At 43.3% G+C, this 22,741-nt stretch overlaps 2 protein-coding genes across 16 annotated transcripts in view; one reads left to right on the top strand and one right to left on the bottom strand.

Annotated features, from left to right (window-relative positions):
- The window catches only part of nedd4l (NEDD4 like E3 ubiquitin protein ligase), an 86,622-nt gene extending 84,375 nt beyond the window's left edge, over window positions 1–2,247 (top strand). For all 11 annotated transcript variants that reach the window (XM_080847718.1, XM_080847727.1, XM_080847724.1 and 8 more), the window contains 2 exons: window positions 159–231; window positions 407–2,247. In XM_080847718.1, the coding sequence (XP_080703844.1) occupies window positions 159–231; window positions 407–509 (176 nt within the window). In that variant the 3' untranslated portion in view covers window positions 510–2,247. The remainder of the gene's footprint in view (window positions 1–158; window positions 232–406) is intronic.
- Window positions 2,248–6,261: 4,014 nt separating this feature from the next.
- alpk2 (alpha-kinase 2) lies at window positions 6,262–20,796 on the bottom strand. Of its 5 annotated transcripts, XM_080847215.1 has the most exons (13): window positions 20,751–20,794; window positions 20,397–20,524; window positions 17,419–17,541; window positions 14,751–17,127; window positions 11,842–13,432; window positions 11,151–11,298; window positions 10,256–10,383; window positions 10,101–10,139; window positions 9,632–9,951; window positions 9,353–9,441; window positions 8,270–8,487; window positions 8,076–8,124; window positions 6,262–7,964 (listed from the first exon to the last, which is right to left on the bottom strand). In XM_080847215.1, the coding sequence occupies exons 3-13, from the start codon at window positions 17,520–17,522 to the stop codon at window positions 7,763–7,765; spliced, it is 5,265 nt and encodes a 1,754-aa protein (XP_080703341.1). In that variant the 5' UTR covers window positions 17,523–17,541; window positions 20,397–20,524; window positions 20,751–20,794; the 3' UTR covers window positions 6,262–7,762. The 5 variants fall into 5 exon arrangements, with proteins under 5 accessions (XP_080703341.1, XP_080703340.1, XP_080703344.1 ...); XM_080847214.1 differs by having other exon boundaries at window positions 20,397–20,796; XM_080847218.1 differs by having other exon boundaries at window positions 9,653–9,951; window positions 20,397–20,796.
- Window positions 20,797–22,741: the final 1,945 nt, after the last annotated feature.

Here is a 22,741-nt window from a genome sequence, read left to right as displayed (position 1 = left end):
TCAGCATAAGTACAAACATAGTTACAGACAGAAAACACAAAAGAAGACAAAATTAAACAGAACTCTAGGAGTTAGTGTCGTAGCCTGGTAAATTAAAATTATTGACATCTTGAAAATGCCCAGGGCTCATGACATGTTTTCTGTGATTGATTGGACAGGTTCCAATGGGCCCCAGCTCTTCACCATAGAGATGTGGGGGACGCCTGATAAGCTGCCACGAGCGCACACCTGGTATGTACTGATCCTTTCTGTGTGGCACTCATGTGGACCACATTTAAAATACATTAAAGTGACTTCAGGTAGATCGCCAAAACTGTCTGCTGTCTCAGTTTAATTATTTTGCAATAAGTTGACTGCTGACACTTAAGATGGTCAAAACTAAGTGTACTCTGCATTTGTGTTTTAGCTTCAATCGACTGGACCTGCCTGCCTACGACACGTTTGAAGACTTAAGAGAGAAGCTGCTGATGGCTGTGGAGAATGCCCAGGGCTTTGAGGGAGTGGACTAAAGAGAGACATCAGAACTGCCTGGCAATGCAACTACAGACAAAGCACTACTCTCACACACACACACACACACACACACACACACACACACACACATAAAGCTGCCATTTTGCCACTGAGCCACAGTGGCCCACAGGTGTAGCTGCGCAGACGCAGACGTGCACGTTTATGCATGCAGGCGGGCTGCAGCCCAACCCTGAGACTGCTCATAGCCCAGCAGTCAATTAAAAGAGCAGGGCCCTTTATGCTGGAGTCGGTGTCTGTGTCTGCCTGCCTGCCTGCCTGCCTGCCTGCCTGCCTGCCTGCCTGCCTGCCTGTCTGGGGGGGCTGAGGCAGGGCATGGCAGTCAGGAGCAGAGGCCCCTTCTCTGTCTCGTTACACACGAGTCTCCGGTGCATTTCTACTCTTCTCTTCTGCTGGAAACGGGCACGGCCCTGAGTTTTTGCATTATTTTAATAAAAAAACAAACAAATAAAAAAAAATTAAAAAAATAGAAAAACACTAAGTCAACCTTGCAACTATGACTTTAGCAGGTCTCACACTACCATATTACCTTAGCAACACAAGCCAAGCACTGATGATGACATGACTGATGATCAGAGTCCACTCTCTCCTCCCCAACATGCCACGCTGTCCTGCCTCCTGGCTTTTTAATTCTCCTTTTGCAACAAAAAAAGATATGAAGCAACAGGATGTTCATAATCATTTTTATTGGATTTTTATCATCCTTGTGGTTACTCTTAGGGAATACTCAGATGGGATATTTCTACCAATCTGATGGTTTGCACCCTTAGGCTATGTTATCTGTAGGCATGAATCAAGCCAACAGTGAAAAATCATCCATATGGATTGCGAGCAAGCCTCAATTGACACGTTTATCATAGTGCTATGGAACTGGCATGAACATGTTACTTGTGTTTGCTATGATTACATAGTAATTGTTCTGTTTTTCTCCTGCTGAGATGTACAAGAAGGGCTGTGCTGAAAATATAAGAAATGTACATTAGTTTGGTTGGAGAAGGTGGGGATGTCACAGCAGATATACATATTATTATTATTATTATTATTATTATTACTATTAATATGAAGATTATGCTTATCCATGTCCATAATGCTGTAAATTAATTTCTTAACAATTCTTTCTCATATGTATGTATTACATCAGATGGAAGTATTAATGAACACATGAACAATTGAAGCTGTGCAAGATGTGATGTTGAAAGCCACAGGCTTTTTGTCTTTTATTTTCTCTCTCTCTCTATCTCTCTCTGTCCGTCGATGCTTCTTTCTCTCACACACACCACTAAACCAAAAGGGCACTTTATTGATCCCATTCTTGATCATATCGGCTGTCCTGCGTCTTATATTAACTTGAATGTGATTTTGTTTGTTTATTGATTTCTGCTCTTGAAAGCACTCGATTACCTGGTGCAATACCTAATGTCTACATCTGACTGCTGCTAACGTTTTAACACACAGTCATGGTAACCCAGACCTGGGGCTCCCATCTTCTAGATTCTTCCTTCAGCCACTCACTAAACATAAATGTGGCCTAATAAATTAATGGTATTATTTACATCTGTCCTCCTTTTTTTTCTTTTTTTCTTTCTTTCTGTGTCATTTTTAAATGGGGTTATTTTTTATGAATGGGGGAATTATCACTTTGTTTAATTCCACATCACCACAAGCTCATGCATTTCATATTACTTGGAACAAATTAAAGTGAGACATTGAACTCCGTATGGAATGGTGTGATGTGATTCTTTTGTGTGCCTCTGGTCTGGTCTCTGTGGTCAGCCACCCTGCCAAGACGTGAATTTATTGCCACCCCTGTCGGCAGTGGATCGGCATTGTGGAACCTGAATAGGCAGAAGCTAAACACACATTTTCTCTGTCGTAACATCATAACCTAACATTTATATATCATGAGTGCCAGCAGCAGCATTGCTGGTCCGATGTATGTCAGTAAAATATGAGAAATGAGCCTTATGTGTATATATATATATATATATATATTAAACTCTTTTATGCAAAATATATTCTTGTTTTGATTGGCTGCTAGGTGTCTGATATTTCTCCACTTGGCATTGTAGAAATCTTTGCCTCCACCTTATTCAATATGTTCATATACTGGGACACCTCAGCGGCTGTCAACCCTTACTTACGTATATCTCATTCACCTTTATATGTCACGTAACCTTTATGTTGAATACTTTTAATACTCTTGTAAAACCTTAATACTTGTATTACTCTTGTCAAACCGTAATACTTGTAATACTCTTGTCAAACCTTTATACTTGTCCACATGATTATCTCCCTGCAGGACCATGCAAGAGGTCAAGATTGATATGAAAGCTAGAGTAGCATGTGAGAAGGTGTCCAGCCCTACTTGGACTTCTTCTATTCTCAAACTGGTTCTTAGGTTAGAGGTCAGCATTAACTCATTTTAGTTTGACATAAGCTGAGAATAAATCTATTGGAAAAAAAATACTTGTGTCCACATAGTCAAATCTTGAGTGTTAAGGTATTTTAAATATGTAATAAACTATTTGGAGATATATTCAAACTCCTGTTTCATTGTATTGTAGAACAGTAAACTGCTATCATTAACACTTAATTTGTGACATGGAGAGGAGTATAATACAGTTGAAGACATTTTGTTAGACATAAATGTTAAGCATGTTTTTTTAACCAAGAAATACTATCCTAATCATTCTTTGTCCAAAGGGTTAAAAACTTCCACAGAACACAGATGGGTTTTTTTCACGGTCAGTATCCTGTAAGAATGTATATTTTTTTAATATGAGGGTGATCAATGTATTTGCCTTCTCTGTAAATTTCCATAAACTTTTGCAATGGTGGGAGGTTGACTTCGGACAATGACATCAAAACCAAGAATAATGAGTGATCTTACATAGAATGAGCCAGTAGTGATTATATGAATTACGTCTATGTAGCCTGATACTAGTGGATCCAGTTCAGTGATGCAGTTTCACCTTGTATAGGACTTTCAATATGTTGCCTTCATGGAGAGAACAGTTGCTTTGCACATGTACGGTGAAGGAAACCCAGTTCATTCACACAGCCAATCTGACAGTTATCAGCTCCAAGGACGAGCAAATACGCACAGCCTATCCTGGTACACACTATCAAGCTCCAACAATTTGATCACAAACAAGCCCACAGCCAAGCCCCCCACTCCACCCCTGCAGCACCACCACACTTGTAACATAAGGCTTTAAGATCAACAGACATCAGGGCAGATTTGTTGTCCTTTGTGTCGGCTATGGTGTTTCTGTGAATTTAAACTTCCTGATAAAAGTGATTTGTGTAAAAGTGATTTTGAACTTTTCGCCTTGTGCCTTTTTCTCCTCCGTGACCTGTGGTCTGGTTTCCAGGTCTGCTGTCTGTGCTTTGACCTGAGCGCACCCCTGCCTGTACTCAAACATTAAACTCACATTCAAACGGAGATGACGCACACAGTCTAATGCTGATCCTAAATATATACTTTTGCTGTGAAGCTCTTCTCTTATCATTCATTAACCTTTGATGTTGGTGTTCCAACCACACATCATTGCTGTTGAATAAATGTCTCCTCTCTGAATTTGAATGAGTGTTACATTTGTATTTTGGCAAATGTCCCTCATCTCCTCAAAACAAAATGGATGAATGAATGATTTTAACACCATTGCGCTACTGTCATTCCTGCCTTGTCATTGTCATTGTGATTGGACATTGGGACATTGTGATTGGCATATCCATTTGGAACATCAACTTCATGAATCAGACACAGATTTTGCATCTAAAAACATTAATATAATATAATAATATCTCAAAGATTTTTTTGCTCAAGTATTTTAATGTATCATTAAAAATAGCCCATGTTTAATCCGTCTAGTGTGATTCCCAGCAGTGCTCTGCTTTACCTGCGTGTGCTTCCTGCCCCCTTTTAAGGTACGTCACTCCAGATCAATACTTCCCTCGAGCTTATCACAGGAGGGAACTAGGTGTTTGTCCAAAGACTCCTCTTCCACTCCATAAAGCAGGGGCAGAGGCAGCATGAGGACCAAATAACTTGTTAGGGAAGCTCTTTGGAATTGCGAGTGGGCTGAAGTTGATTGTGTGACTGGTTTGAAGGGATCCCTCCTGTGTGTATGCTGTTGTATGTGTGACTGGTTTGAAGGGATCCCTCCTGTGTGTATGCTGTTGTATGTGTGACTGGTTTGAAGGGATCCCTCCTGTGTGTATGCTGTTGTATGTGTGACTGTGAAGGACTGTAGAGGAGACACCTGCTGGGAGAGAGGAGGCCTGGAAGAGGAAGACAAAGACGTGATAACCTCAGTAGCTATTTGGTGAGCATCCCAATGACAACCGACAACACATCGCACATTATCCTAATGTCTCTCGCTCGCTCTCTCTCTTTCTCTTTCTCCATCTGGTCTCTCCTCTTTAATTTGAATCACATAACAGCTAATTTGTTATGTGATACTCACTATAGAGAGTCGTTAGTTGAGAAGGAACTTCAATCATTAACCCAGAAGTAGTTTCTCAGAGAGGGACTCACAGTGAACACAGCCTCATGGCCGAGCAGCTGCAGGTTTCCCCAGAGGCCACTCTAGGTGTGAATGCAGCGCTGCCACCTGGCCAGAGCTCAGGTATAGGGTGCTTTAGCCCCCTGACCAGCTCAAACCAGGTTGATCTAGCTGTGGGAGTGTTTTTCCATTTGGTGGAAGAATCATCTTCCCCATCTACATATAGAAAGTAGGTAAGGTAGTAAGGGACTTTTCTGATTCTGGCTGAATTTACCTTGGTACCTTGGTCAGACTCTGTTACCCCTACTTTTCTCTCTCTCTCTCTCTCTCTCTCTCTCTCTCTCTCTCCCTTTTGACTATCTTTTCCCAGGGCCTCGCAAAACATTGCTGTCCTCTAGAGCTTTGGAGTGTGACAATGGTGTTTGTGTCGCTTGCAGTCAAACGCCATCATCACACTAAATAGCTATAGAGAGAACAATCTCCAACAGCAACAGCCAGTAAAATGAGTGCAATCATTTAAATGCTGTTGGATCCTTTGGATTTGCATTTATTGAATAGGGCATTCGTTCATTTAGTGTGTGTGTGTGTGTGTGTGTGTGTGTGTGTGTGTGTGTGTGTGTGTGTGTGTGTGTGTGTGTGTGTCCGTGTGTGTCCGTGTGTGTCCGTGTGTGTCCGTGTGTGTGTCCGTGTGTGTGTCCGTGTGAGTGTTTATGTATTGTGTGTGTCTTTGTGTGAATGCTTACATGTATAGCAACAGGTGGACCTTTAAGTTTCTGTGAAGCGCCTGACCTGAATGATCTTCTCCACTAGAAATAGCCACAGTGAAAACAACAAGTCCACCTGGCCATTCACTGGGTCAACATGCCTAACCCTGGTGAATAGAGAATAGGAGCCCCATACGAGAGGATCTCTGACACCACTCTCTGACACCAGCTGTTCATGTATTTGCATGTCTGCTGACCTATTTTCCTGGGTGCATCTGAAGGGCGATTATTTGACAGATATGTGCAAAACACAACGAAACTTCCACCATCGGCATTACATGAACCACTCGTCAGACATGGTGGAAGCCAGCAAGCACACGGATTGAGAGTCATTCAACCTGTTTAGAGGTCTCTGAGTACCACAGACTCTGGTGTCACCAGTATTATACTGCGCGGAGTTTGTGCTTTTTTTTGGATTACTGTATGTTGGCCTTGATATTCAATAAAGTCTGAACTCATTGCACTGATCAAATGCTTCATTTTAATACATATTTCAGTTGGCAAAGCAGTAATGCAAACAAAGCGTGTGATTTCTGACTGTGCTCTGAAGACTTCTCCTGTACTCTGAGATATTTACACCTCAAACCCCCCCCCCCCCCCCCCCACTAGAGCCATTCAGTCCCAACATGCACAAACAGCACCTTGTCCTCATTCTCAAGCCAGTGACCATGTCTATGTCCATGGTAAACACCAAAACATTCTCTCTGTCAAAAAGGAAGCTGACAACAGTACAAAAAAAAGGTGGAAGCACTGGTAGCCAGTTCTTCTCAGCTATGTACAGTTTGTATGAAAATGAACATTCAAAATAGAGAGTAGGTGATAACCTACGTCTCTTCTGAAGGGCGACATTCTACAGGAGGCACGTATACATAAAGACGAGGTCAAGTGGAAGGACCTTACACATTCAAATATTTTCTTTTGGACTTCCCCTTTTGACACACAAGCATATTCTATTCTACAGAATACAAACCGGTGTCTGAGCTATTCCTGAAAATGTCAGATTTCTGTAAAAGCGATTACTACCAAACTGAGCAGTTGTCTGCAGTCCACAAATGGTTTACAGGCAAGTCTAATGTCCATCCCGCAACTAGTTGCAATCTCAAAACAGACCATGCTTGCAGAAACAAGCCGTTCAACTGAATCGGAATATACAGCATCTTAAATTCAGTCACAAACAAACAAACAAACACTTTCTTTTCCTTCTTTCTTTAACCCTTGGTAAAAAGAACACCAAATGCAAAAACTAAATTCACTCATGTCATCACACAAGTATATTTCATCTTACACATAAAATAATCATGTTATTTCATCTGCCTGTCTCATAAATTGGTTTCATCTTGGTGGAAAAAAAACATAATTCAAAAGAGAACAGAGAAGAACAACATTGACATTGGCTTGTTTAACAAATTGATATATTCATATATTACAGCTGATCAGACGCGATCTGAATCTACGCATGACACAATAACTTACAAGAATTCAATACATGTTATGTGGGACACATAACTCAAAATTCATTATAGTGTTCAAATGAACACAATTTGGGCTAATGTGCCAGATGATCAGAAAACCTTCTGTGACAAAAACAGGAGAGGTTGTCTGTGAAGGCTGTGACACAATTCTACGGGACACAATCCTAATGTGTGTAATTAAATAGAATCTCAAAAAGTCCAAGACTGGACCAACACATACATGAGCTCATTCCGGTATGTTCCGCGAAACACCTCACACCGTTGAAGTGAACATTTGTAAAGAGCATGTGCACTGTTCTTATATAATAACAGCATTTCAGTCCATTAACACTGTGTGCAAGCATGGTTTGATCTCTGCTCCAAAAACAAACGCAGAACTCCAGTCCACAATGAACTCATGTGACACTGCATCATCCCACTCCTGTTTCAGATATGTACAGTGAAAAATAAATCACCCATTCACAGGCTGGCCACATCTCTCAATCTATCAGGACTTTCCTTTCAGTGTTGGGCCAAAAGTCTTTTTCTTGGCAGCAGGCTGGGGCTTGGGCTTGGCCGGAGGAGCGGTCCGTTTGGGCTTGGGCTGCAGGGAGGAAAGGCCAAGGAGCTCACAGAAGCGGTTGCACTGATGCAGTGCTTTGAACTGGTCAATGAAAGAGGCTGCACAGTTCCCTCTGAAGCCCTTATACCTGAAAAAATGAGCAGTCCAGCAGATAAGAAGAGAAGGTGAACTTTATGGTCATCAACATACATTACCTCAGATATTCAGTCAGTGGTTACCTCATGCCAATAACACTCACCCTTTCCTGCAGGTGGAGATGCCAACATCTGTCAGCTTCATGCCAACTCCTGAGGAGAGCGAGAAAGAGAGAGATGGTGTGAACATTTGGAATTCCCCAATGGAACTGACAAAACAGTCACAGTAAGATTTTGAGGTTGTGTCTGGAATCTGCTGAACATCAGTCTCACGGTGTGTCATGATGAGGTGACCTACCTTGCATGTCAGTCACCAGCAGGTTGCCTTCTGTGGTGGTGTAGACCCAGTGCTGAAAGGAACAACACTTCTGCCCTGCCTCTGAATCCTTTCTCTTAAGGTTGATTTCTTTTCCATCCCTCACTGAGTACTTCACAAAGTCGCCCATAAGCTCCTCCTCCAGGGTTGCATAGGGAATATCACTTGAGGGCCGATGCACCAGGTAGATGGGAATGATTCTGGGAATGGCACACAAAAACAGGGTAGTTCATTGGGACCCCGATGCACCAGGTAGATGGGAATGATTCTGGGAATGGCACACAAAAACAGGGTAGTTCATTGGGACCCCGATGCACCAGGTAGATGGGAATGATTCTGGGAATGGCACACAAAAACAGGGTAGTTCATTGGGACCCCATTGCACTAGGTAGATGGGAATGATTCTGGGAATGGCACACAAAAACAGGGTAGTTCATTGGGACCCCATTGCACTAGGTAGATGGGAATGATTCTGGGAATTGAACAGAAAGACAGGGTAGTTCATTGGGACATCGATGCACTAGGTAGATGGGAATGATTCTGGGAATGGCACACAAAAACAGGGTAGTTCATTGGGACATCGATGCACTAGGTAGATGGGAATGATTCTGGGAATTGAACAGAAAGACAGGGTAGTTCATTGGGACATCGATGCACTAGGTAGATGGGAATGATTCTGGGAATGGCACACAAAAACAGGGTAGTTCATTGGGACATCGATGCACTAGGTAGATGGGAATGGTTCTGGGAATTGAACAGAAAGACAGGGTAGTTCATTGTGATCTTGATATGACAGTAACAGTGGAGGGAAGCCAGAAGCATTAGTCGGCAGGTGTTTGATGATTGGTAATGCATATTACATGAACTTCTGCTGTACATCGACAGACATGTTATTTCATTCCTTTTTCCATTTTCCATCTGCTATAAGCTATTAGAATGAATGAATGAATGAATGAATGAATGGATGAATGAATGAATGAATGAATGAATGGGTGAATGGATGGGTGGATGAATGAATGAATTAAATGAATCAATCAATCCTCATTCATTAGACGTTCTACTCACTCAGGAACTTCTCCAAACGACTTAGCTGCTTTGGCCACATGGTTGTACTCCTTGATATACTCTCTGGCAGTATTCTGTACATGGCATTCCTAAGGGTATAAATATCTGGTTAAGGACAGATCATTTAGATACTATACCAGTTTATCTCAACGACAGCATCAGGTGTATAGGATTCTAGAAAACAATCTAGAATACATGTCTACATGAAGAACACTTGAACTGGCACAGGAACTAACCAACTCTAAATCTACAGGAACTCAAATAATAATCAGAATTCACCTCATGGCTTCTATGTCTCACCTCCACAGCCAGGCCGTAGTTCCTCTGAACAAGTTCCTCATTGTTCTTGGTGCCATGGCTGATGGAGTTATGCACCTTCAGGACACATGGGTGCCCTGAGGTGAAGACGGGCGCCATGCCCGCCCTTAATGTGGTCCGGAATGCCTTGCGGTGCATGCCCTCGCCAAAGTGCTCCTTCTCCGTCACGATGCTGACAGGCTGGTGCTCCCCAAAATACTGCTCTGACAGGAAGTTCTCCCTGAAGAGCAGCGGGGCACACTGCACATCCTCTTCATCGCCTGTGACTTCAGAGGCCTCCACTGAGATTGGGCAGAAATGCAGGAAGATAGAATAAACTAGCAATTGGACAAAGCTACTGGGGGGGGGGGGGGGGTATATTGAGAATTAAAGTCAAATGATCATCAAATGATCAAATAATCAAGCAAGGTTTTTATGTGACAACACTAACCTTCATTACTATGAGTTTGGATGAGAAGTTCACAGAGAACTGATGGAGGGAGGGAAGAAGAGAAGAGAGGTGAGAGAGGAATAAGAGAGCAGGATATGAGAAGGTAGTGTCTTCATCATCAGAAGGTTTGGAGGATCAGGGACTAGCTGCCTTACCTTCAGAGGTGAGATGGAAGTCAGAGAAGGCTGAGCCGTGAAGGTTGCTGAGCAGGCAGCGGTACACGCCCAGGTCCTTACTGCAGGCCTTCAGTAGGGTCAGACACGCCTGGCTCTCATCACCAGCCCTGTCAGCAGAGAGAAGAGTATGTTCTTTCTGTCCACACTAGAGCTTTATTGTATAAGAGTTATTAGGCATGATTCCATGGACCTCATTCTACATCTTTATTATTCTCAGGGAAATGCTTCCAGAGGTGTAGTTCACTCTCCCAAAATGTGAAGATGATCCAATTGAAAACCACAGACAAGGAACTGTATATTTAGGTATTACATAAGTTAGCAGAAGTAATCATTACACAACAATCCCAGTTGGCTCTATATCTAGAGAAAGGGTCCAGAGAGATGAGTGCAACACCATCAAACAAACTGAAATTCTGAATCATAGCCTTACATAAAGAGCAAAAATCACTCCCACGCACAGGCGAAGGATGAGTCATCGACTCACTTGATATTCAGTATAGCTTTAGACAAATGGACAACTCATGTCAAACAGGGACACAGTGCCCCCTTGAGGTGGGATGTGTTTGTTGTATAAATGCCACTATGAGAAATCCTTTCCACAGCGAAAGGCATCAATATCAAATTGCTGACAAACATGCCCTCATGTATTGAGTGATGCCTCACTGAAGGCATTATTCCTGATTTACACCTCTCAAGAATTAAGTGCTTTAAACGTATGAAGAAATAATTTGTAGACTACCATTACCAGCAGAGCAGAACATATGTGACCTGATCATCTATGCGCCGGCTAAAACATTTAAATTTCATTTCATTTGTTGCGAGTGGCAACAATGCATTTAATAATTACAAAAAGAAAATACATATTTTTGCTCACCCCTTTTGGTTCTTTGACAAGATGGTTCCCCCCTTTGTCCAGGTGACAGTGGAACTTGCTGTGATGGTGCCAAACTGGCACTGAAGAGAGATACTCTGGGCATCATTAAGGACCGGCACTGCTTGGATATCCTCCACCACCTGAGGGCCTGTGGTATCACATGCAGACAGATTATTATTATATACCTCACATACAAACATGACTCACTTTATAACTCACAGATATGCAGTACGCACACTGACAGGGTTTGGGGTAACTAGTTACATGTAACAGAGTTAATTATTAAATTACAAAATAAATGTTTTTGTAATCTTTTGGGATTAATGAGAATTACATTTTCATTTTAAAAAAATATCTATAAAGCTGTAGAATATAGCATCCATTCTGTTGCTATCTAAACAGGCTCCATTCATTTGGCAGTATTTGCTCAAATTTTGAACGTTGCTTTTGATTGGTTCTCCTGTTTGAATTTGCACCACCTTTCGTCTGCCAGTCAAAAAGTATTAAAATGTAATAAGTTACATTACTTTGATGAAGTAATTCAAATACTTAAATTAATTTAACAGGCTAACTTGTAATCTAGAACATATTACATTTCAAAAGTAATCTTCCCAACCCCACAAACTGATCATAAGAAGGCGTAAGAAATAATTAGCCTTGTCAGAAATAAAGCTAACATAATCTTCCGCACCTTGCTTAAGTGTGTTTGTCCTCTCTTTGACCACCTCACTGTAGGCCTTCTTATGGCCCACTTCTCCACCCTTCTGAGATTGGAGAGATCCCTCTAGTGTTTGCTGTTTGGATTCAGAGGGGAGCACCCCATGCTTGTCCCCAGTGAGGTGTCTGATGTTGTCACTCTTCTTGCTATCTGGTTTGCCTGCATTCTCTTCCAGCAATCTATGAGCTTGTGAAATGTCTGACAGCAGAGCCTCTCTTTTTGGCTGTGTCACTGGTTTGGCTAGGCCTTTTCCATTCCTCTGAGCCAGCTTAGCCTCAAAAGTGTCAGTCGTGCTCTTTGTCCCAAATGCTTTCTGTTTGACTCCCCCCTCCATGTGTAACGAGGGTTCAACACTGCCCATTTTATCCTTTGTTGTCTTCTGCTTGGCTCCATTCTCAACCTCAGCCAGTGGTACTAGTTCTGTTTTCCCTGTTGTAGTAGCCGGATGTTGTTTCTTCTTCTTTTTCCCATGAGCTTTGGCGCTGACTTTCTCTGTGATGACAATGGTCTCAATAACAGTCACCGCGCCTCCCTCAGAACTAGCGTCAGCTAACATGGAGCCGCTTTGAGACTTGGGATGAACATTCTCCTGTTTCTTAGAGGCGTGTGTTGTTAAGTGAGGACCTCCTGACCTGTCCTTGTGCCTGAAGCGACCTTTGCCCTCCAATGCAGCCTTTAAAGTCTTGTGAGACATATTGGCACTTTTTGTGTTTAAAGGATCAACCAAATCCTTCTTCTGTCCTCCAACACACTGAGGGAGATACGAACTGTAGTCCAAGTCCAGAGTGAGGCAGGCCACACGGTCCTTCTCCAAAACAGCAAAGCGTTCTCTTGTGGCTATGAGCAGATTAGTACAATCGTTGCCAAGGACTCTCGCCTTGCGCAAAGACTCTTGGTTGACACACTTCTCGAAGCTTGAATCTGCCTGAACAGCTTGCTCATCAGAGGAAGAGGAAGTGTTTAAGGGAGAGGAAGAGTCACAGCTGGTGGAAGTGTCTGTGGTGTTGAGGGGAGTTTTGAGCTCATGCTGCTCATGCGTCACATGTTTACCAATATCTTTCACCACTGGAAGCTTTGGATGGGTCTTCAAATGATTCTGTAGATACGGAAGAAGGACAGGGGGATGGGTGCTCCCGTATGAGTGTGTCCGAGTCTGAAGCTCCTTCGGCAGGCCTCTTGCACCAAGGTGGTCCCCTGGCAAAGAGCAGTGAGTGAGTCTCTGGGGAGTGTTCCCAAGGCAAGGGTGGTAGAGCGGGGCTAAGGGCATAATAAACTGTGAAAGAAATCCTCTCTTCTCCTCCGGCAGCTGAGATCCGTTATTCTCTTGTTTGGTACACCCCAGTGACCCTGTCTGGTCCAAGTTGCATGTGAAGTGTCCCTTGTCTGTGGCCAGACGAGGTGTGTGTCTGCTGTGTCCGTCCTCCTCACGTCCCACTGCTTGAGCTGCTCGGCTGGAGTAATTGGAGATGTTCAGAGAGCCATAACTCCTTTCACCTTCCTCCTTAATGTTCAAGACGGGCCGAGACACGCCGACTTCTGTCACCTCCCATGGACTGGTCTCTTGCTGAAGGGGGTGAAAAATGCTTAAAGATTATGCCTGCAATTCCAGGGGAAGTTTAACTAGACTGGAAAAAGGCATGACGAGCATGCTTGGAAGCCTTGCGCGGAAAAATGTAACACAAACAATTTTGATCAATGGCCTGTCAAACTGAAATTCTGTCTGTATTCTATTCCCATATCTGTTTTCATAAAGTTCGTCATTTTGTTTTGCATACATACCTTCCTGGAGCATTAGCTTACTTGGCCCCAGACCCATGGTGTCTTAGTAAAGGAGTCCAGTGTGCATATAGGCTCGGTAGAATTCCACCACTGTTATAAGAGACACGCTACCTACGTAACACGGCATACGGCATACAATGAGCTGAGCCAATGAAACGGGTTTCCCAAGCCTGAGAGCCAGTTAGATGGGTGAGAGTGGAGTGCAGTGAGTTACTGGGGGAGCTGATGGAGTCCTGTTTCAGTGTTCACTGCTCCCCACCACCCCACGCCTCCACTCCCACTGGGTGTGTGCTATTATCATGCACCGCTCTATACTTAGCCTCTCGTTTTGGTTATCTTCCTTTTTTTCTTCTACTTCCTGTCCAGCCGCAGCTGTCAGTCTCAGTTAGTGTTTTCATGTCATTGGCTGTGTTTGGGTTTGTGTGTGTATACATGTGTGTGTATATGTGCATGCATGCGTGTGTGTGTGTGTGTGTGTGTGTGTGTGTGTGTGTGTGTGTGTGTGTGTGTGTGTGTGTGTGTGTGTGTGTGTGTGTGTGTGTGTGTGTGTGTGTGTGTGTGTGTGTGTGTGTGTGTGTGTGTGTGTGTGTGTGTGTGTGTGTGTGTGTGTTCCAACAGCTTTCAAGTTAATACATGTGTAAGAGCTTACAAGTGCTCCTGGTATGTCCTTATGAGTGCACTAGCCTGCCTGTTAATGAATGTGTGAGTGTATACATCTCATGTGTGATTAAAGTAGAGATGTAGCTATAGTGTTTCAGGCTAAGATCCTTACACCCCCGTGAACTTTGCTGACATTTGTGCACCAGCCTGACACCACACCTCTGCCAGCCCTTGGCTAGTGTATCATAATAAATACATGAAAACAACGACAGAAATGTCTGGCATTACAGAGTGCTAAATTAGGGGTATCAAGGACAAAGAGTAAAGGTACGGGTCAGACAATGCTACACTGAGAAAATGTAATACAGACTGTCTGCGACAAAATCAATGCGATAAACCAATGTGTTCTCTGAAACAGTTTAGCCTACAAGATAACGCATCAGCCACTTGATGCCCCCTCATTTTAAGTAGATAAATGCAGAAATAGTAACATGCTCACCCACCTTAACATAGTGTTGTCCACCGCCTTTAGTTGCAAACTGTAAGGAAGATGGCTCCTTGTGGTATAAATCCATAAGAGACTCTGTCTGAATCCTACAGCCCTCCCCATAAAGCATGACCCTGGAGCAGTCAGATAGGCTTGGGTGTGGAAGGGAGTCAGTCCCTGGGATTGTGTCGCAGGCAGCCCCTCTGTCACTGGGCAAAGCCGTACCCTTCTGCGGGGGAGTTGAAAGGCAGCAGTGTAATCCTGGGTCCGGTGTCTGTCCTCTGGAATCTGCCCAAACCTCCGCTCTGACTTCAGTTGAGTGATGTCCACCAAGAACCAACAGATTTTGTGGGAGGGTAGTGAGCATCTGCCCGCTTTGGGTTGATCCGTCTGGCTTGGGTTCCACTGCCTGGTCCTGGATAGCCATGCTGGCCTCTGCCGATGCTTTGTTGATGAATGGATCTTCTGGATGTGCGGGCAGACCAGGAGCCCAGTCTGAGAGTGCACTAACCCAGCTGTCTGTGGACGACCATCTCTCAACAGGTGGCCTCCAGAAGTCAGAGTTACGGACTGGCTCATCCACTGCAGTGGCTGCTTCCCTTGGGAAACTTGACTCCTTTGTGTTGTTTGTTGGCTCACCAGAGCTGCTCACAGAGGGAGAATGCCCCCACTCATCCAAAATAGACCCCTCATTCTCCTCACCTGCCAAGAACTGGCAAGCATCCAACCACAACTCATTAGACGAGTCATAATCTGCTGGCTTGAAAGTGACTCCTTCTTTTCCTGGGGAGACATCAGCTAAGTCGCCCTGGGCAACAGGTGAGTGACTCTGGCCTGCCTCTGACTGGTCCCAGTTACCGCTTTCACTTCGCGGGTGGCTTTCTGTCCCTGTATTCTGGAGGTTATGGGCCAAGGGATGTGTGACAAAGGCTCCATCAGTAATGCTACCCTTCATCATTTCACCTTCAGAGCTAATCTCAACAGCTTTCATCATGAAATCCTCAGCAGTCTGCATCAAGAGATGTGTGTCACAGTCACCTAAAACCTCACGCTCCAATGTGGCCTCACATTCATGGCTATCCCTGCGGTGTACTGTTAATGAGCCCTTAAGATGCTTTGAGATGTTGTATGTGTTGAAGTCATCACTGACCGCACAGCCTCCCTTAGTGTTACCTTCCTGGTAGCCACGAGGTTCCTCTGGCGCCAGCTTCTCTGGAGGCTGGCCTAACGTATGTGCTTCAAAATGTCTATCTTCCTGTGGATTGCCACAGTCACGAGTGTCCATCTGTGTCCACCTCTCTGACTCACAGATAGCTCGGACCTCACAGTGTTCTCTGGCATCAGGAGAACATTGAGATTGAGGCTCCTCAACCAACACATTAGTAGAAGTCTTAATCCGTGGAAGGGAGTCACAGTCTTTGTCACCCCCCACAGTTTCATCCTGTTTGACAGTGAAATGAGTGACTATCGCTGGGACAGTTGTGGTGTCAGGTGTGAAAGATATGGGATCCATATTGCTGTCTATGGGATGACTGAAAAGTTTCATGGTATTGTTTGTGTAGGAGTTGATGTTATCTGTTCTTATGTCTAGAGATGTGGATATAGGATCCAGAGAGCTGATGTTATCTCTTATGTCTAGAGATGGAGGGTTAGGATCCATAGAGCTGATGTTATCTGTTCTTATGTTTACAGATGTGGAGATAGGATCCATAGAGTTGATGTTGTCTGTTCTAATGTCTAAAGATGTGAAGGCAGAATCCATAGAGCTGATGTTATCTGTTCTTATGTTTAGAGATTCAGATGTAGGAACCATAGAGCTGATGTTATCTGTTCTTATGTCTAGAGATGTTGAGGTAAGATCCAGAGAGTTGATGTTTTCTGTTCTTACGTCCAGAAATGTGGAGGTAGGATCCATAGCGTTGTGCACAGGAGGAGCAATGCAGTCCGTGGGAAGGGCATAAAGAACCATGCTAGTGCTTGTGTTGGTAGGAGAGTTGAATGGGTTCTTGTTACTTGTTACAAAAGCAGGAGGGGTTAATGGGTCCACTGTGCTCTCTTTAAGTGGGGTGAGGTGACCCATGTCATCTTCTACTGCACTGGTACTGAAGACTATGCTGGTGTCAGTGAGAGGGTCAGTGGGATTAATGCTGCAGTCAACAGGAGGCTCCAGGCCTGTGTCTGTGGGAGGAGGACCGTTACAGATTTCACTGTCCTCAATCTGGTCTGTGGCCCAGCTGGGTGTCCTCTCACTCAGAGTAGTTAAAGTGGACTGTTGCTGGGCAAGGCACGTGTCAAGGGCCGTCGAGACAGCGATAATGGTGGGGTCAGGACGACCTGCTGTCATTGTTGTGGTTAAGCCTACTGTCACATTGTTGGACTCGCTCTGTAGGGCACTGCATGGGCAGAAACAGAGAGAGACAGGGACAGACTGAGAGACAGGGACAGAGTCAAATGAGCACATACCACATTTCAGAGGCTGATAGATAGAGGCTAGCAGATAGAGGCTGATAGACAGAGGCTGATAGATAGACGCTGATAGACAGAGGCTGGTAGATAGAGTTTGATCCCAAATAGTGCATGTATAATACTGTTTATGCATTGTATACATGTGTCTTTTATGTGTGTTGCTGCAGTTCTCTTTAAGCTTATCATATTCATGAGGTAGCTGCACACATGCATTTTACCTAGTGACAGCTGTGGGTTTTAGCCTTCTTGTCCATCCGAACTCTGAGTATTCATATTCATACTCCTCCTCTTGTGTGTCATTAAGGTCAGTCATGTCATTCATGAAGTCCTAATCTTGACCTCTAGAGAGGAGTGAAGAGACACAGACGTTGCAGAGGCAAATGAGATCATCCTCAATTCAGTGTCTTAGTTTGGAAGCAGAGAGGTTTCCAAGACTTAAACCTGTTCTGTAATCTGTACACTTTCACATCCCTGGACCAGTGTAAGCATCACTCAGACTGGACCAGTGTAAGCATCACTCAGGCTGGACCAGTGTAAACATCACTCAGACTGGACCAGCGTAAACATCACTCAGACTGGACCAGTGTAAGCATCACTCAGGCTGGACCAGTGTAAGCATCACTCAGGCTGGACCAGTGTAAACATCACTCAGACTGGACCAGTGTAAACATCACTCAGACTGGACCAGTGTAAGCATCACTCAGGCTGGACCAGCGTAAACATCACTCAGACTGGACCAGTGTAAACATCACTCAGACTGGACCAGTGTAAACATCACTCAGGCTGGACCAGTGTAAACATCACTCAGACTGGACCAGTGTAAACATCACTCAGACTGGACCAGTGTAAACATCACTCGGACTGGACCAGTGTAAACATCACTCAGACTGGACCAGTGTAAACATCACTCAGACTGGACCAGTGTAAACATCACTCAGACTGGACCAGTGTAAACATCACTCAGACTGGACCAGTGTAAACATCACTCAGACTGGACCAGTGTAAACATCACTCAGACTGGACCAGTGTAATCATCACTCAGGCTGGACCAGCGTAAACATCACTCAGGCTGTTATTAGAATAGCTTTTGAGGATGAGGCCCATGGCTGTGAGGATGAGACCCATGGCTGTGTTCCCAGATCATCACAAGCATCCCAGTGCTTCATTGTTCCCTTTCTAATACCCTTCAGGACAGAGACCCATATCTTCCTCTGTCAGGCATCTGATATAGCTATCCTGGGAGACAGGATCTTGGACACATACCCATACTCACTACTACTACTACTACTACTCAAGTACCAGTTGCATTCTTTGGGTACATTTTACATCATGAAGCCAGAGGGACTCTGTATAATGTTGGGATTGTTAAGACCAATTTACAGAATAGTAGTACTAAATAGTAGCTCTGAACTTTTTGGAATTGAAATGGATTCCATCTGCCTATAGTTAAATACAGAATGCTGTCCCCCTTTTTTCTGAATGAAACTATTAGGTTCTAATAACTAAGAGGGGTGTTTTTAAAAAGCTGTTTCTGATTTTGTTGGCTTTAGACTGAAATAAACAGTCAAACAACACCTAAATAGTGTGCCCTTTAGCTTCGCTCCTTTTAAGTTAATGTAGTTTTAATTAGGAATGTAATGTGATTTGATCACACATGCATTAAACCCTGTAATGGACACACACATATTGATGTGATGAGATTTGTTGTTGCAAATAGGACATTAACTTTAGTCTGGAGCTGTAGTGAGGCACTAGGCAGTCAGATCAGCGTGTGCCCCATGTGGGGAGTCATTCCTTGGTATGAGCAGCATTGGATGACCTGGTTTCATTCCATCCTTCTGAGAAACCAGAGATGGAAGGGAGAACTCCAGCGTGGAGGTATGCCTCATCACATGCATGGATGATATGGGGTTACTCAGGAGTCTAAATGAAGGTCTAACGGAGACACGTGCACACTACTAGAAGGAGTTTAATCCCGTTTTTGATTTATTTAATGAAAGCTCTCCATGGGGTCTTGTAAGGTTCAACATTTTGAAAAGCTGTGCGTCTTTGTAGCAAACACATCTGAGAACAAATAAGGAAGAATGTTAAAAAAATGTGCTTGCCTGAAGAATTCGTTTGATATACCCAAACCCATAAGTAGCTATTACAGTGCGAAACAAACAAGTTATCCTCAGATCGACAGTAGACTCTCTAACAATTGAGCCACACGACAGTCAACAGGATCTCCCATCCTGAGACATCCTGAGACTCAAGGGTGTAAAACATCATGAACTGCATTTCATTACCTAAACTAGACCAGTGTTAACATCACTTAGACTGGACCAGTGTAAACATCACCACAAAATGTGCTGTTTGTTTGCTGTATGCACTTGCAAATATGTTTTTAAATGGCTAATTTTAACACTCACAGGCCAATTGATGTTGTTGAACACATCTGGTCTCTGGTCCCGTGGAGGCTGGATCAACTGGGTTTAGCCCCTCAAGATTATATTTAAGGTACAATAAAACTGTCATCACCCGGTTACAGGGTGGCTCTCTTCAGAGTACAAGCTGTATAAGACTCCCTATACCTATTACCTTCAGCGAACTAAAAATACAGTGACCATGCAAATGATGACGGAGTACTGTTTTTGTTGTGTAAACTCAAGAACTCAAGCTCCATATCATGACCTCTTAAGTGCATACATAACACATTTGCTATGGCTTCACCAGCCTTTAAACTAACGAACAGAGAAACAAGTCAACAGTAAAGATTTGAATATACAGAACGACATCTGTGAAAGGCTACACAAAATGGCTACTTAAATAACGAGTCCATCAATAAACAGTTAATGAAATGAGCAGTTGAATGCTGTCTTTCTGTCTCAACAGACTAATCAGTTGAAAGCGTACAACTTATAAGCATCCCAAGCTAAGTCCCTGTCCCCAGACTGCCCTGTGTCCCGTGGCTCAGCTGCCACTGGATTAAAGAGCATGCTGCATTAATTACCCCTGAAAGCGAAGGCCTCGGCCGTCACAATGGTCCCCTCAGGATATTTCCAGAATGTTTTTACATACCTTTTTAACATCCGAGTGACTATAACTGAACATAGATGTAGGGCACAGAACCATGTTTCACGCAAGGGACTGAAGGAACTTGGGGTGGAAGGAACTATTATTAGCTGTTGTCCCCCATAAGTACAAAGTCAGTTACCTGATAGCTTAGACATGTGCCGGCACTGAGCACTTAACACCACATGGCTATATCTGCTCTCCTTTTCTCTGATCGTCCATCACGAATAGCTGTAACTTTCTCTCCGACTGTTTTCTTTTAATCAGCGGCTGTGAAACGAGAGAGTGAAGACGGACTGAGTGTTTTCAGATGGCCCCGAGCGGCGCCAGTGCTGTGCAGCCTCCATGCCAAGCAACGAGTCTTGGTATTCAGAGGCATTTTAATGCGTCACATGGGGATAAGAACACACTTTTGTTGAAAGATTTGTGAAACAGACTAGAGATCTAGGCACTGTTAGACGTTTCAGAGCCTTTAGAGTCCATTAATATACTGTACATTCTCTTGTTTTTTTGCACTCTTGGGTCTTCCTCCCCTCTCTGGCTGTCTGTCTGTCGGTCTGTCTGTCTCTCCTCATCTCTTCCCCAGGGAGAGGTGCGACCCACGTGGGAGTGTAATGTGAGGTGACAGGTGGTTGTTTTCATAAACCCCGGTGACATGGGTCTGTTGCTCAATTCGAGGAACACAAAGCGGATTGGCAACAGGGCAGATAGCAGTGTGACATGGAACATTTTTCTCTGTATATTTCTCCCCTGATGAGTTGAATTTGCTGCCAAGATTCATAGTAAGGTGTTACAGTCACTCCAGAAACTAGTTTCTTTCATTGCGGTCTGGCACAGCAAGTAAAGATCACAGTTTTGACATTTTCATTATGTTCATTAGGTTTTTTTATTTTATTTTATTGTCTTTTGGTTCAGTTTTTCTTTCCGTACAGTTTTAGTTAGATTTTTCATTTTTATTTTATTTTATTCTTTCAGGTATTATGAGGAAAGCCTTTCAGCAAGAAGCTGAAAAAGGTAGGATGAAGAAAAGCATGACATCAAATGTGATTTATTTCATTCGTATGAGGCCAGTGTCTCTCAAGAAGTCCAACAGAACGGGACAAAGTGATATAGAACCCACAGTACAAATTGAGGGGGGGAACAAAAACTGAGCTGATTTTTCCTGCAATTCTATTTTGTTCTAGTTTGTATTGCAATGTTCATTGTAGTTTTTAGTTTTTTCTATGATTTTGAAACCTTTGGTTTTTATTTTATTTTCCATTAACAAAATATTTTTTTCACTGCTAGTTTTACTTTCAGACTTTATTTTACCATTTTAAATAACACATACCAAAATTGACTAGGTTGTTTTTAGGTCCGGTGATGTTTTGTTTTGTTTTTAGGTCTCCTACAAGTGTAGTCCAACAGTTGATAAACTGAAAGATAAGATAAGAGCTGCAATCTCAAGGATGAAAGAGTTTCTGGCTCCACTTTGATCTTAGGTCATGAATAGTTTCCACACACACACAAACACAAACAAACACACACACACACACACACACACACACACACACACACACACACACACACACACACTTTCATTTGCCTAGTCACTCACTCACACACCCTGTCTAACACTTTCTCTAAGTTGTCTCTCCACCATCCAGGAGCATCTTTGAGATTTGGTGACTTCTAAAATAGCTCAGGTTGGGTTTCACTGTGCCCCCTTGGCAACAAAGTGTTTGTGTCTTAGTCCAGCCCCCACCCTAATCCTACCCCACAGTGTCCCCTCAAACCCTCAAAGTCTGGTCTCACCACGCTAGTATTGAACACGCCGGCTTTATCAAATGAACAGCATAAGGTCGGAAGCATGACTACACTTAGTGTGGTTACAGCTGCTCTGCTTGCACTTGCAAATATCATTACACACACACTTCAGACATAAATATGTGAAACAAGGCTGGCCAATGGGCTTCTATTTATGTCCGAAGTATTGATGTATGAATGCTTCATTTTCGAAGTAGGCCTATTGATGTATGAATGCTTCATGTTAGAAGTATTGATGTATGAATGCTTCATGTTAGAAGTATTGATGTATGTTCTGTGTCCATGTGTTGGTTAACACATTTTTGCACCAGATTTTCTGAAAATTAAATTGTATTTATATACCATTAAAACAGTACAATTGACTCCATCAAGATTACTCAATATAATATTGTAATATGTAATAAAATGTTGTAGTTCTATTTCCCAGGAAACGTTTTACCCCTAAATATTCAATATCCCTTTTTATGACATATCTTTGGTATTTGTACTTCTTTTGTCAAACTGGCCAGTAGGAGAGCAGTGGTTGATGCTAACCACACCACCTGTTATAGAAGGTCTGATAAGACTACCGTTAGCAACAAGGTCAAAATGACATTATTTACACAGTGACATTATTGTGACATGCTTTGACATTAGCCTGAGATTATTCTTTTCCACCTTATGACATATGAGCTACACCTT

The sequence above is a fragment of the Sprattus sprattus genome, assembly GCF_963457725.1.
Source record: "Sprattus sprattus genome assembly, chromosome: 11".
Taxonomy (NCBI): Eukaryota; Metazoa; Chordata; class Actinopteri; order Clupeiformes; family Clupeidae; genus Sprattus; species Sprattus sprattus.
Note: the sequence above shows the minus strand (reverse complement) of the source record. Positions and strands in the feature narration are given on the sequence as shown.